This window comes from Mustela lutreola, chromosome 8 (genome assembly GCF_030435805.1).
Source record: "Mustela lutreola isolate mMusLut2 chromosome 8, mMusLut2.pri, whole genome shotgun sequence".
In the NCBI taxonomy this organism is placed as follows: domain Eukaryota; kingdom Metazoa; phylum Chordata; class Mammalia; order Carnivora; family Mustelidae; genus Mustela; species Mustela lutreola.
Window position 1 is genome coordinate 103,184,665 of NC_081297.1, and position 14,083 is coordinate 103,198,747.

Consider the following 14,083-nt stretch of genomic DNA (forward strand, 5'->3'; position numbering starts at 1 on the left):
CACATTCCTATTAACACATCTAACACTGTATATACACACACACACACACACAGTAATTCCTTTATCATTTCAAATTTCCATTTTGTATGTATTTTTTCATTATTTATATTTCATTAAGTATTCATATTTCCTTGGTTATGGCAATTTTTTTAAGTTGGTTTGTTTAAATTAGGCTTCATATAAAATAAACACATTGCATATGCTTGATATGTCTCATCTTTTAAACTTTCTCCACATAATGTGGAGAAATTCTTTTTTAAAGGTTTTATTTATTTATTTATTTGACAGAGAGAGATCGCAGGTAGGCAGAGAGAGAGAGAGAGGAGGAAGCCGGCTCCCTGAGGAGAAGAGAGCCACATGCGGGGCTCGATCCCAGAACCCTGGGATCATGGCCTGAGCTGAAGGCAGAGGCTTTAACCCACTGAGCCACCCAGGCACCCCGATATGTCTCATCTTTTAATCTGTAATTTCTTCCGTCATCCCTTTTATTACCATTTATATATTGATAAGACTGTGTCATAGGTCCCTTACAATTTCCCAGTCGTGAAAAACTGATATGAAGCTAGAGCAGTAGGATTTACCTGTTAATATCAGCTTCAGTAGTACAAATGCAATGTTTATTGCCTTTAAAAAATATATATGGAGTAGTACAAAGAAGAAAACAGTCATGAAAGCTGTGATTTCCTTAACAAAATAGCCTATGGCTATCTCTTAAATATGAAAAATACATATAGAGGTTTAAAAAAATTTAGCAATAGTTTAAAGTTTTTATTCCCTCAATGGCAGTAGGTCATTCATTACTTTTTTATATCTTCCTGGTTTGTTGTTTTTTGTTTTTTAGGTAACTAATCTGGATGACAGTAATTGGACCACTGCATTCACGTCACAGCGATCAGGAACCCTCACAAACACGGAGTCTCACAGTGTAACAGAGGATGTAACTCTGAGTGCTGTTATGTTACGTGAGGATGACCCTGGTGAAGCTGGTAAGATGGCTTTGAGCTTTTTAACGAAGTAGCCTGCTCCTTTACTACGATGAAGGAAGCTATCTCTTCCTTGTGAATGTCATTAACATAGTTTTTGTTAAGCTGATTAGTAATGCCTGAGTCATTTGATGTAGTCTCTTTGGAACTTTGAGAACCTCACCTGAGTTCTCAGCTACAGCATCTTGCTTCTGTTTAAATACCTTGTCAGGTGAGTAGACTAGTCTCATCTTTATTCTTTTCACATTTGTTCTGTTGGAAGAACATCTCTCTTTTTTTTTTTTAGGTTTAGTTTTCAGGTAATACCGTTGATATGTTTTGATGTGGGTGCTAATGCTGTTTTTGTTTTGTTTTGTTTTGTTTTCAAATAGTATTGTGACCTTTCTAGTTTTAGGTTGGTTATTACCATTCCCTTTTGGAAAAAAGTATGCTTTTCATGTGTCTGTGTGTAGTCATTATTACAGAGGTTCTTCACTTTATCATCATCATAAGCTAACATAATAGAGTCTGTGTGCTTACCTCTGCATGAACATTATCTCCTGTAACAATCCATTAAAGAGTTACAATAACTATTCCCATTTGTGGGGAAAGGAAACTGCTGCTCTTTGTGGTTAACCTGCTTCAGCTCACCTGGCTTAGAATTGAGGGCACCAGGATTTGAAACTAAGCAGTTTGATTTCACAGCACTTCTCTTAACACTGTGGTAACCACTGCTTCCTTGTAGTATCTGCCAATAATAAGTACTCAAATTTTGAGTGACTCAGAAATCCTTTATACTGAATCTTTAAAATACAAAAAAATGTTCATTTTTAGTATGAGTAATGGATGAGACCTTAAATACGATACAGTACTTTAGTAGAGTGTATGTATTTTCCCTGAGTAGACCATGTCATCTTAGTATCTATTCTGTCTCAGCTTCTTTGTTATGTATTTAAAATGCAATTCAGATATTTTAAATTTTGGTTCACATTTTCTTAGTGATTGTGGATAGATCACATTAATACCTAACACATCTTCAGGCTCTTAAAAGACTTGTAGGTAACAAGAAAAAAAGTTGATACATTGGACTACATCAAAATCTAAAATTTCTGTGCATCAAAAGATACAATCAGTAGAGTGAAAAGGCAGCCCATGGAATGGGAGGATATGTGCAATTCTTATATCTGATAGGAGGTTAATATCTAGAATGTAGAAAGAACTACTACTCAACAACAAAAAACAACACAATTTAAAAATGGGCAAAGGATTTAAATAGACATTTCTCCAAAGAAGATATAAAAATGGCCAATACGAATATGTTATGATGCTCATCATTACTAATCATTAGGGAAATGCAGATCAAAACTGAAATGAGACCACCTCACACCCATTAGGAAGGATACTACCAAATCAAAACAAACGAAAAGAAAATAACGAGTGTTGGCAAGGATGTGGAGAAATTGGAGCCCTTGTGCATTATTGGTGGGAAATTAAAATTGTGCAGTGCTATGGAAAACAGATGGTGATTCCTCAAAAAATAGAATTACCGTATGATGAGCAATTCTGCTTTTGGGTATATGCCGCAGAAAAATGAAATCAGGATCACAAAGAAATTTGTGTATCATTGTTTGTAGCCCCATTATTCATGATAACCAAAAGGTAGAAGCAACCCAAATGTCCTTTGATGGATGAATGGATAAATAGATATGTTATATACATATACTGGATATTATTCAGCCTTAAAAAGTAAGGAAGTTCAGACAATATACTACAACATGAATGAAACTTGAAGATATTTTGCCAAATGAAATAAGTAGGTGACAAAAGAACAAATAGTGTATGATTCGACTTATATGAGGTACCTAAAGTAATCAGACTCCTGGAAGATAGAATGATGATTGCTAGGGACTATGGGAAAGAGGAATGGAGTAATTATTTAATAGGTACAGAGTTTTGTTTTTGGTTTTTTTTTTTTTAAAGATTTTATTTATTTATCAGAGGGGGGGGGAGAGTGAGGCACAGGCAGACAGAATGGCAGGCAGAGACAGAGGGAGAAGCAGGCTCCCTGCCGAGCAAGGAGCCCGATGTGGGACTCGATCCCAGGACGCTGGGATCATGACCTGAGCCGAAGGCAGCTGCTTAACCAACTGAGCCACCCAGGCGTCCCAGTTTTGGGTTTTTTTAATTGAGATATAATTGACATACTACATTGTGTAAGTTTAAGGTATACAACATTAAATTGATGTATTTACATATTGCATTGTGATTACTAGTGTTGGCTAATACCTCCATCATACCTTCACATCACAGAAATACTATTTCTTTTTTGTGGTGAGAACATTTAAGATCTAGTCTCTCAGTACCTTCGAACTGTATATAATACAGATTTGTTGACTGTAATCAATGCTATACATTAGATTTCCAGAACTTACTCATCTCCTAACCGCAAGTTTGTACCCTTTGACCAACATCTTCAATTTTTTCACCTATTTGCCCCGTAGCCACTCCTCTACCCTTTATTTATAAGATCTCGGATTTTTAAAATTCCATGTGTAAGTGTTATCTTATAGTATTTGTCTTTCTCTGTCAGATTTATTTCACTTAGCGTAATGTCCTCAAAGTCCATCCACATTGTCACTAGTGGCAAGATTTCCTTCTTTCTGATGGCTGAATAATATTCAATTGTATGTATTACCACTTCTTTACCCGTTAATCTCATGATGGATACTTGGGTTGTTTCCATGTCTTTGCTATTATGAGTAGTGCTGCAGTGAACATAGGAGTGCAGATACCTTTTTGATACTCTGTTTTCATTTTCTTTGGATATATATGCAGAAGTGAGATTATGGTTTCATATGGTCATTCTTTTTAAAATTTTTTGAGGAACCTCCATACTCTTCTGTAGTAAACTGTACCAGTTTACATTCTTACCGATAGTACACAAAAGTTCCCGTTTCTTTACATCACAGCACTTGTTTTTTCTTATCTTATTAATGATAGCCATCCTGACCAGTGTGAAGCAATACTTTCATTGTATTGATTTATGTTTTTTTCTGATACTAACATGGAGCATCTTTTCATATATCTCTTGGCGATTTGTAGGTCTTTGGAGAAATACTATTCAGTTCCTCTGCCCATTTTTTAGTTAGACTGGAGTTTTTTTGTTAATGAATTATATGAGTTCTCTATATATTTTGGAATTAACCTCCTAGCAGATACATGGTTTGCAAATATTTCCACCCATTCCAGAGGTTGTGTGTTTGCTTTTTCATTTTGTTAATTGTTTCTTTTGCTGTACAGGGCTTTTTAGATTGATGTAGTCTTACTTTTTGAGTTTGCTTTTGTTTCTTGTACTTTGGTGTCATATCCAAAAAAACTGTTGCCACGACCAATGTCAAAGAGCTCTTTGCCTATATATTTTTTCTAGGTATTTTATAGTTTCAGGTCTTCTATTTAAGTCTTTAATCCATGTCAAGTTAATTTTTATGAGTAGTATAAGATAGGGTCCAGTTTTATTTTTCTGTATGTGGTCACCCTTTTCCCAGCACACTTTATCGAAAAGGCTGTCTTGGGACACCTGGGTGGCTCAGTTGGTTAAGCATCTTCAAGTCCTATTGGGCTTCTTGCTCAGCAGGAAGCCTGCTTCTCCCTCTACCTGCTGCTCCTTCTGCCTATACTCTTCTGTCTCACTCTCTCTCTGGCAAATAAATAAATAAAATCTTTTTTAAAAAATGAAAAGGCTGTCCTTTCCCCATGGAGTATTCTTGGTTCCTCTGTCAAATATTATTTGATTGTGTTATGTGGGAGTTTATTTCTGGACTCATCCATTGGTCTGTGTGTCTGTTTTTATGCCAGTCTCATACTGTTTTGATTACTAAAACTTTGTAGTATAGTTTGAGATCAAGTATGATGCCTCCACTTTCTTGCTCTTAGGATTGCTTCGGCTATGCTGAGTTGTAGTTTTGTAAGATGAAAAGAGTTCTGTGGGTAGATGGTGGTGATGGTTCTACAACAGTGTGAATGTACTTAATGCCACTAACTACATAAAAGAGGTTAAAATCGTAAATTTTGTTATATTTTTCTTACCACAGTTAAAATTTTTAAGAAAATACAGAAGTGAAGGGAAAAAAGGGATGTGTAGCTATGTTTTTAAGTGTTCGAAGAAACAGAATTACCTAGGAATATGTCACTTAACTTTTTGTTCCTTTTCTTTTTATGTGTTCTAGCATCCATGAGTATGTATTCTGATTTCCTGCAGTCTTTTTTAAAGCACTCTTCGTCTACAGTTTTTGACCTTGTAGAAGAGTATGAAAACATTTGTAGTTGTCAGGTAAGTTTTGCACTAAGTTTGGTCAGACTTCAGTACTCTTAGTTTTTTGAACAGCCTCAACTTGTGAATTACCATACTTTATTTAAAGGGGATGCCTTAGGGGTATAGTGGCAGGGGTGGCATGGTTGGGACATTAGCCAGAGCAGCTCTGCTTTTTGCATATTGAAGTTCCATAAAAGATTTATTTGGAAACAAAAGGATTCTGCTGCTTTAAAAGAAATTTTAAAAAGGAAAATCCAAAATATACAAAGAACTCTTAAAAATCCAACAATCAGGAAATGAACAGACCAATTAAAAAAATGGACATGGGGCTCCTGGGTGGCTTAGGATTAAGCGTCCAACTCTTAGCTTAGCTCAGGTCTTGATCTCGGGGTTGTGAGTTCAAGCCCCGTGTTGGCCTCCATGCTGGGCATGAAGCCTACTTTAAAAAAGAAAAAAAAAGACAAACTATGTTAATAGACAGCACGCCACAGAAGATACACAGTTGGCAAATAAGCATATGAAAAAATGTTCAACATCGTGTGTCATTATGGAATTGTAAATCAAAACAATGAGATGTCACAGTACACCTATTAGAATGGCAAAAGTCCCAAACACTAACAACGCTAAATGCCAACAAGGATGTGGAGCAGCAGTAACTCATACATTGTTGATGGAAATGCAAAATGGTATAGCCACTTTGTAAGACATTTTCTCAGTTTCTTACAAAACTGAGCATACTCCTAGCTTATGATTCAACAACATTCATACTCTGGTATTTACCAAAATGAATTAAAAACTTATGCCCACACAAAAACCTGCATATAGATCTTTATAGCAGCTTTATTTGTAATTGCCTAAACTTAGAAGCAAAAAAGATGTCCTTTAGTAAGTGAATGGATAAATCAACCGTGGTACTTAAAGACTATATTGATTGATGCTAAAACGAAATAAGCTATCAAGCCATGAAGAGACAAGAATGAACCCTAAACACATATTACTAAGCTAAAGAAATCACTTTGAAACAGCTACATACTGTTTAAATCCAACTATATGACGTTTTGGAAAAGGCAAAACTTGGAGAGAATAAAAAGACCTGTGGTTGCCCAGGGATGGAGAAAATAAGGATGAAAAGTGGAGCTGGGTGGTGAGTGAGACTACTCTGTATGAGATTATAATGTGGATACTTGTACATTTGTCAAAACCCGTAGAATATACAACACCAATGCCTGGGTGGATCAGTTGTTTAAGCATCTGCCTTCCACTCAGGTCATGATCCCAGGACCCTGGGATTGAGTCCCACATCAGGATCCTAGCTCAGCAGGGAGCCTTTTTCTCCCTCTGCCTGTTGCTCCTCCATCTTGTGCTCTCTCTCTGACAAATAAATAAAATCTTAAAAAAAAAAAAAAAAAAAGAATATACTGCACCAAGAATGAGCTCTTTAATATAAACTGGGGACTTCAGGATGATCATGGCAGGTCAGTGTTGGTCATTGATTGCTGTAGCAGATGTACTCTTCTGGTACTAGATATTCCTAATAAGGGGTGAAGTTACACGTGGAGTCAGAAAGCACTGGGAACTCTGTACTTTCCACTCAGTTTTGCTGTGAACCTAAAACTGCTTGAAAAAATTGTCTCTTTTACTGTATTATTTATTTATTTTAGAGAGCAAGTCCACATGTGAGCTGGGGGAGTAGCAAAGAAAGGATGAGGAGAGGGAAGGGGAAAGAATTTCAAGCAGATTCCTTCCGCATGCCAAGGATGTAGCCTGACTTGGGACTTCATCTCACAACCCTGAGGTCATGACCTGAACCAAAACCAAGAGTTGGCTCCTTAATTATCTGAGCCAGTAAGGCGCCTGTTAAAAAAACTCTATTTTTTAAAAAAAAAGGAAAAGGAGGTGTGCCTGGCTGGCTCTGTTGGAAAAGCATGCAACTCTTGATCTTGGTATCTTGAGTTCTAGCCCCACATTGGGTGTAGAGATTACATTAAAAATTAGTAAATAAACTAAAAAAAAAGGACTTCAAATAACTATCGCATTTAAGAATGATTGAAATAATAGCCAATATTTTCTGAGCATTTAATACTATTTCAATAATAATATTCAATAATATTTCAATAATAATACTAATTCAATAATCTGAATTGCTCTATTATAAAAGCAGTAGCTTCATTAAATAACAAAAGCAATAATAATCACTTAGTGAATTACTGGAGTTAAGATTCCAATAGAAAAGGTAATAATGAGAAGTACAGATAACACTGTTATTAAACATTGCCCTTAAGATAAGAGTGCCATTACTTTGTGAATGCTTTTTGAATGGAGAGAAAAATTGCATGGTAGCAATTCCTCATCTTCTGAATGAGAGAGCTCCTGTTTCCTAGTTCCCTTTGGTAAGATAAGGAAGTACTTACTTTGGTAAGATAAGGAAGAACTATTCGTGACCTTTGAGAAGGGTTTCCTTTACCCTGTGTCCTTAAACTTTCTGATAAACAGTTTTATGTGTGTTTCTGGAGAGACCATCCCCACTTTTTTCTTTTCTTTTTTTTTTTTAAGATTTTATTTATTTATTTGACAGAGAGATCACGAGTAGGCAGAGAGTCAGGCAGAGAAAGAAGGGGAAGCAGGCTCCCTGCTGAGCAGAGAGCCCGATGTGGGACTGATCCCAGGACACTGAGATCATGACCTGAGCCGAAGGCAGCGGCCCAATCCACTGAGCCACCCAGGCGACCCCATCCCTACTTTTCATTAGATTTTCACATATGCTTCAACTGAAAAATGTTAAAAACTACTGTTTTAGAACAAGGAGGGATTTTAGTTAAGTTTTGTTTAGAAATGACAATGTTTTAGTACCAATCTTTTTTTTTTCCTTCTTTTAAGAGATAGAGTGCTCACCCATGGGTTTGAGGGGGGATTAAAAGGGAGGGGTGAAGTGAGAGTAGAAAGAGAGAGTCCCAAGTAGGCGCCACATGCAGCCTGGAGCCCGGCTTAGGGGTTTGATCCCAAGTCCATGACCCAAGCTGAAATGAAGAGTCAGAGGCCCAACCGACTTGAGTCCACCTGGCATCCCATCTTAAAATGCTTTTCTTGATTTGTTATACAGTATTAAGTTTTCTGTCATAATTTGAAGATATTTTTAATTTTCATTGCCATGCTATTCATGTTATGATTTTGTCAGGTATAGGTTAGAATTAGCTTATCTTCTGAGTAGGTATATAGGATGAAAAAAATACACCCATGGCTGTTAATGTTGAATCTGAACTCTAGAGTATATTAAAACTTTTACATAAATACTCAAATAAGCATACCTTACTTCAAAGGCTGTTTCTGGTGGGAATGTTATATTTCATTCAATTAAAAAAGGTAATAGATAGGCAGGAACAATTTATAATACAGTGTGTATGTGTATATTTATACATGTATATATTTAGTTTTAGCACCATGCAGTTGAAGAACACAAAGTTATGACTTAGAATGAAAGAGAATCTCTTGTTTTTATGACAGGTGAACATACTGAGTAAAATAGTGAGCCGAGCAACACCTGGACTTCAGAAGTTCTCAAAAACAGCCAGTATGCTCTGGCTTCTTCAACAGGAGATGGTCACGTGGAGGCTGCTGGCTTCTCTGTATAGGTAAAACTCTGAAGGACTGACTCAGTAACATAAACACACAGTAACCAAAAGACAAAAGTGAAAGTAGTATGTGTTTGGAAATAGGTTCTGCTGTTTTTGATATTTATCATTTTGAATGCCTTGTCATTAGATCATTGTTGGGACTGAGTTAGGAGGGAAGAGGGAATACGAGGTCATAAAGCCGGTAGCTCCCAAGAATATATGTATAATGGTTTAAGGAAAGTGCTGAAAATACTTGAGTACTTAGGAAAGGATAGATAAGAAAAAGAACTGAAAAACAGACTTTATGTCAAGTATCAGTTTGAAAGAAGTTAACCATGTTTTCCTGCTCTCAGATTCTTGCTCTCAGAAAAGTTTTGGCTCTCATTCTGTTGCTTTTTCATCATGATGAGAAAATCTTGAGAGGAAATCAGATTATTTAATTTTTGCCATATGAAAATATTATATTAAAAAGTTAGGTGTGTGCATTAGTAGGTAGCCAAGAAAAGTCTTTTTGCACTGTGTATTTTTAGAATCAGTTTTGTTCAGGTCTCAATATCAGATCCAGAAGATATTTATTGCTTGTAACTTTGTTTTTAAAGAATGATTAAGTTTGCCTGGAAACTCATTCATTTATGCTGACTAGAATACAAGTTTGTGTAAATATGTAGTTTAAGAGGTGATTTCATATATAAATTAAGGCTTTTAATTTTGTGTTATTTTCCCTCAGAGACAGAGTACAGTCTGCATTAGAAGAGGAAAATACATTTGCAGTTACTGTAAGCTTAATTTTTTCCTCTATAAATATTTAAAACTTAAAATGGTTTTTAGTAATAGATTTTTATTTTTGACCATCTTGAGTTTCTTCATTTTAAAAATTTTACAAGTAAAGGGGCACCCCGGTGGCTCAGTGGGTTGAGCCTCTGTCTTCAGCTCAGGTCATGATCTCAGGGGCCTGGGATCAAGCCCCGGGTCGGACTCTCCGCTTGGCGGGGAGCCTGCTTTCTCCTCTCGCTCTGCCTGCCTCTCTGCCTACTTGTGATCTCTCTGTCAAATAAATAAAAAAAATCTTTTTTACAAGTAAAGATAATCTCATAAAATGTTTAAATATCAATTTATAGAGTAAAATGTAAAATTTCATCTCTCTTACTCTTAAGTCTTTCTGCTACCGCTTTTCTGTGATCCTTATATGTATATACATTCACATAGTTTTTGATTTTGGTTTTTGTTTTGTTTTTAAGATTTTATTTATTTGACAGAAACAGTGAGAGAGCACAAACAGGAGGAGTGGGAGAAGGAGAAGTACGCTTCCCACTAAGCAGGGAGCCTGAAGCAGGGCTCCATCCCAGGACCCTGACCTAATCTGAAGGCAGATGATTAACGATTGAGCCACCCAGGTGCCCCCACATAGTTGCTGTTTTTTTTTTAAATGTATAGTATGATTTCTGTTATATATTATAGTGATTTTCCTTTTTATTCATCAATATTTGTATTTTTTTATGTCAGTTCATGTAGATTGAGCTTATTTTTTCATAATATGCTAGAGTATAAGTGAACCATAATTTTTTCAGACATTCTGATGAACATATTTAGGTTGTTTCCAGTATTTCTGCTATACCAGTCAATAATGCCATGAATATTCTTCAATTTATCTGTATATTCCAAAATTTTCTACATTTATAGAAGTGAATTGTTGGGTCAAAGTTTGATAGAGATTGTCATATTGCCTTCCCAATGGAATATGTTGATGGTGGGTGAAAATGTTTAATATCAATCATTTGATGTTGCTAATTGCAGAAAAAGTATGTTATTTTATTTTATTTTATTTTATTTTTTTTTTAAAGATTTTATTTATTTATTTGACAGAGAGAGATCACAGGTAGGTAGAGAGGCTGGCAGAGAGAGAGAGAAAGAGGGAAGCAGGCTCCCCGCTGAGCAGAGAGCCCGATGTGGGACTCGATCATGACCTGAGCCGAAGGCAGCGGCTTAACCCACTGAGCCACCCAGGTGCCCCTAAAAGTATGTTATTTTAATATGCATATCATTGATCATTAGGAAGGTGGAGTGTTCTTCATTCTTAAGCATTAATATTCTTTTTTTTTTTTTTTTTTTTTTAAGATTTTATTTATTTATTTAACAGACAGAGATCACAAGTAGGCAGAGAGGCAGGTGGTGGTGGGGGGCAGGAAGCAGGGGTCGATCCCAGAACTCTGAGATCATGACCTGAGCCGAAGGCAGTGACTTAACCTACTAAGCCACCCAGGTGCCCCTTAAGCATTAATATTCTTATACTAAATTGTATATTCAATCCTTTACTTATTTTCCAATTATTATTTCCTCGTGTATGTTAAAGATAGTCTTCTGTTACTTGTCTTTCAACTTTAAGGAGTCTTTGTCAAGCAGATATTTCCCTTTTTTTGTGTTCACATCTGTCAGGTTTTCCTTTGTCATTGATTATTTTGTGTCTTGTTAAGGAAGGCCTTTCCTACCTATTTTTAAAGTAATTCTCCAGGGCCACCTCGGTGGCTCAGTGGGCTAAAGCCTCTGCCTTCCTCTCAGGTCATGATCTCAGGGGCCTGGGATTGAGCCCCGCATCAGGCTCTCCAGTCAGCATGGAGCCTGCTTCCTCTTCTGTCTTTGCCTGCCTCTCTGCCTACTTGTGATCTCTGTCAAATAAATAAATAAGATCTTTAAAAAATAAATAAGTAAATAAAATATTCCCCAGTGTTTTCTTCTAAACCCAAATCTCATTTTCTTCATAATAAGCTCTTGGAATTCACCTAGAGTAATTTTGTCTCTGAAGTAAGAAAGAGATTTAACTTTTTTCAGATGGATATCCATTTAGTCCCAACACCACTTATCAAACAAATGTATTTATCATATTTATACATATATCTTCTTTCTCTTTTATTGATTGATTTATTTGAAAACCAGTATTATATAGCTGAGTCTCTAATTCAGAAGTTTTGGTATTTGGCAAGATAAGTCTCCTTCATTTAAAAATACATTTTTGTGGGGCGCCTGGGTGGCTCAGTGGGTTAAGCCTCTGCCTTTGGCTCAGGTCATGATCCCAGAGTCCTGGGATCGAGCCCCGCATCGGGCTCTCTGCTCAGCAGGGAGCCTGCTTCCTCCCCTCTCTCTGCCTGCTTGTCATCTCTCTCTGTCAAATAAATAAATAAATAATTTAAAAAAATACATTTTTGCACACTTTTTTCCAAATGAACTTTGCAATTTTTATTTTTTTGAAAGTCCTATTGGGATATTTATTGAAGTGGCTATTCAATTTGTAAATTTGGGGAGAAGTGACATCTTTACATGTTGAATCTGCATATGATCATAGCATGTCTTTCCCATTATTTACATCTTTTTAACATACAATGTATTATTATTGGTTTCAGAGGTACAGGTGTGAGTGATTCATCAGACTTATATAATACCCAGTGCTCATTATATATCATTTCCTCTCCTAAATGTCCATTACCCAGTTACCCTATCCCTCCACCCCCTCTATTTATTTAGATTTTTTTTAAAGATTTTATTTATTTCTTTGACAGAGACAGATCACAAGTAGGCAGAGAGAGAGGGGGAAGCACGCTCCCTGCTGAGCAGAGAGCCCTATGTGGGCTCAATCCTAGGACCCTGAGATCATGACCTGAGCCGAAGGCAGAGGCTTTAACCCACTGAGCCACCCAGGTGCCCCTCAGATGTGTTTTAGCCTCCATGAATATCTGCTTTAATTTATTAATGTAGTGGCATTAATGTAGTTGCATTTTCCTTATGTTGAGTTATCTTCAAGTAGGATAAACTCTGTTATGATATATTCTTAAATAGACTTCTAAATTTTTTAGCTAATATTTTATTGAGAACTTTTGCAAATGTATTTTCTTTTTTTGTTACTTATCCAGTTTTGGTGTCTGAATTCTGTTCCTCTCCAGAACAAGATCATATATCTCCCATCATTGTTCCATCCTCTATTTAAAGAACATGGAAACTACTTGTTCTTTAAAGATGGGATAAAAATATGCCTTTAAAATCATAAAGACCAGGTAGTCTTTGGGGGTTTAATTGCTTTTTATTTTCTGATTATATGTTTGAAGCAACTATAAATAAAAGTGAAAATAAATAGACATTTTTATAGTAAATTATTTCAGTCATACATGTCTGTTAATCTGCTCTTCACTTAAAATACTAACATCTTTTCAATCTTTTAATTTATTCATTCTACAAACACTGTTTAATTCTAACCAAGTGACATGCACATATAGGAAGATTGATTATCATATACTTAGGTATTATAGAACTTACTAGTTTTTTGGTGTTTTTTTTTTTTTTTAAGATTTTATTTATTTATTTATTTGACAGAGATCACAAGTAGGCAGAGAGGCTGGCAGAAAGAGACGGAGAAGCAGGCTCCCCACTGAGCAGAGAGCCCAATGCGGGACTCGATCCCAGGACCCCGGGATCATGACCTGAGCCAAAGGCAGAGGCTTTAACCCACTGAGCCACCCAGGCGCCCCTGAACTTTCTAGTTTTAATAGTTTTCCATTGATTGTTTTATTTTTCTATCTACAAATAGTGATGACTGACTTTGATGTTTTTTCCATACTTATTACTACTTAGTTCTTTTTCTGGTTTTATATATTAGCTAGAACTTTCAAAGTAAAGTTGAATAATTACAGAAATTATTTTCATCTTCTCGATTTTATTTTTTTTGTTTGTTTTAAAGATTTTATTTATTCGTGAGAGTGAGCAAGCAGGGGAGGGGGGAATAGGAAGAGGGACAAGCAGACTCCCCACTCAGCATGTAGCCCAATGTGGGGCTCTAACCCAGGACCCTGAGATCATGACCTGAGCTGAAGTCAGATGCCCACCCAGCTGAGCCTCCCAGGCGCCCATATCTTCTCGCTTTTGAAGGAATATCTCTTTATAGTTACTTTGCTATAGGTTTCAACAAGATAGTCTATTATATTGGCTAAATATTCTATTTCTAATTTATAAAGTTATTTTTTTATCAAATGACATTTGGCATCTATCAAGGTATTCATATTGCTTTTTCCTTTTTTTAACCCAAAAATAAGATGGATTAATTAATAGATTTGACCCGTGCATCTACTGATCACAAACCTTTTGATACACTGCTTAATATTACTTGCTAATATCTATGTGAAGTTGTCTTTTAAAGTCAGTCTTAAGACCCTTGG

General features: G+C 36.1%; 1 protein-coding gene across 6 annotated transcripts in view; it reads left to right on the forward strand.

Moving 5' to 3' along the window:
• The window catches only part of NUP107 (nucleoporin 107), a 45,983-nt gene that overhangs the window by 5,058 nt on the left and 26,842 nt on the right, over positions 1-14,083 (forward strand). For all 6 annotated transcript variants that reach the window (XM_059186273.1, XM_059186274.1, XM_059186270.1 and 3 more), the window contains 4 exons: positions 842-986; positions 5,189-5,292; positions 8,776-8,903; positions 9,613-9,661. In XM_059186273.1, coding sequence (XP_059042256.1) covers positions 842-986; positions 5,189-5,292; positions 8,776-8,903; positions 9,613-9,661 — 426 coding nt within the window. The remainder of the gene's footprint in view (positions 1-841; positions 987-5,188; positions 5,293-8,775; positions 8,904-9,612; positions 9,662-14,083) is intronic.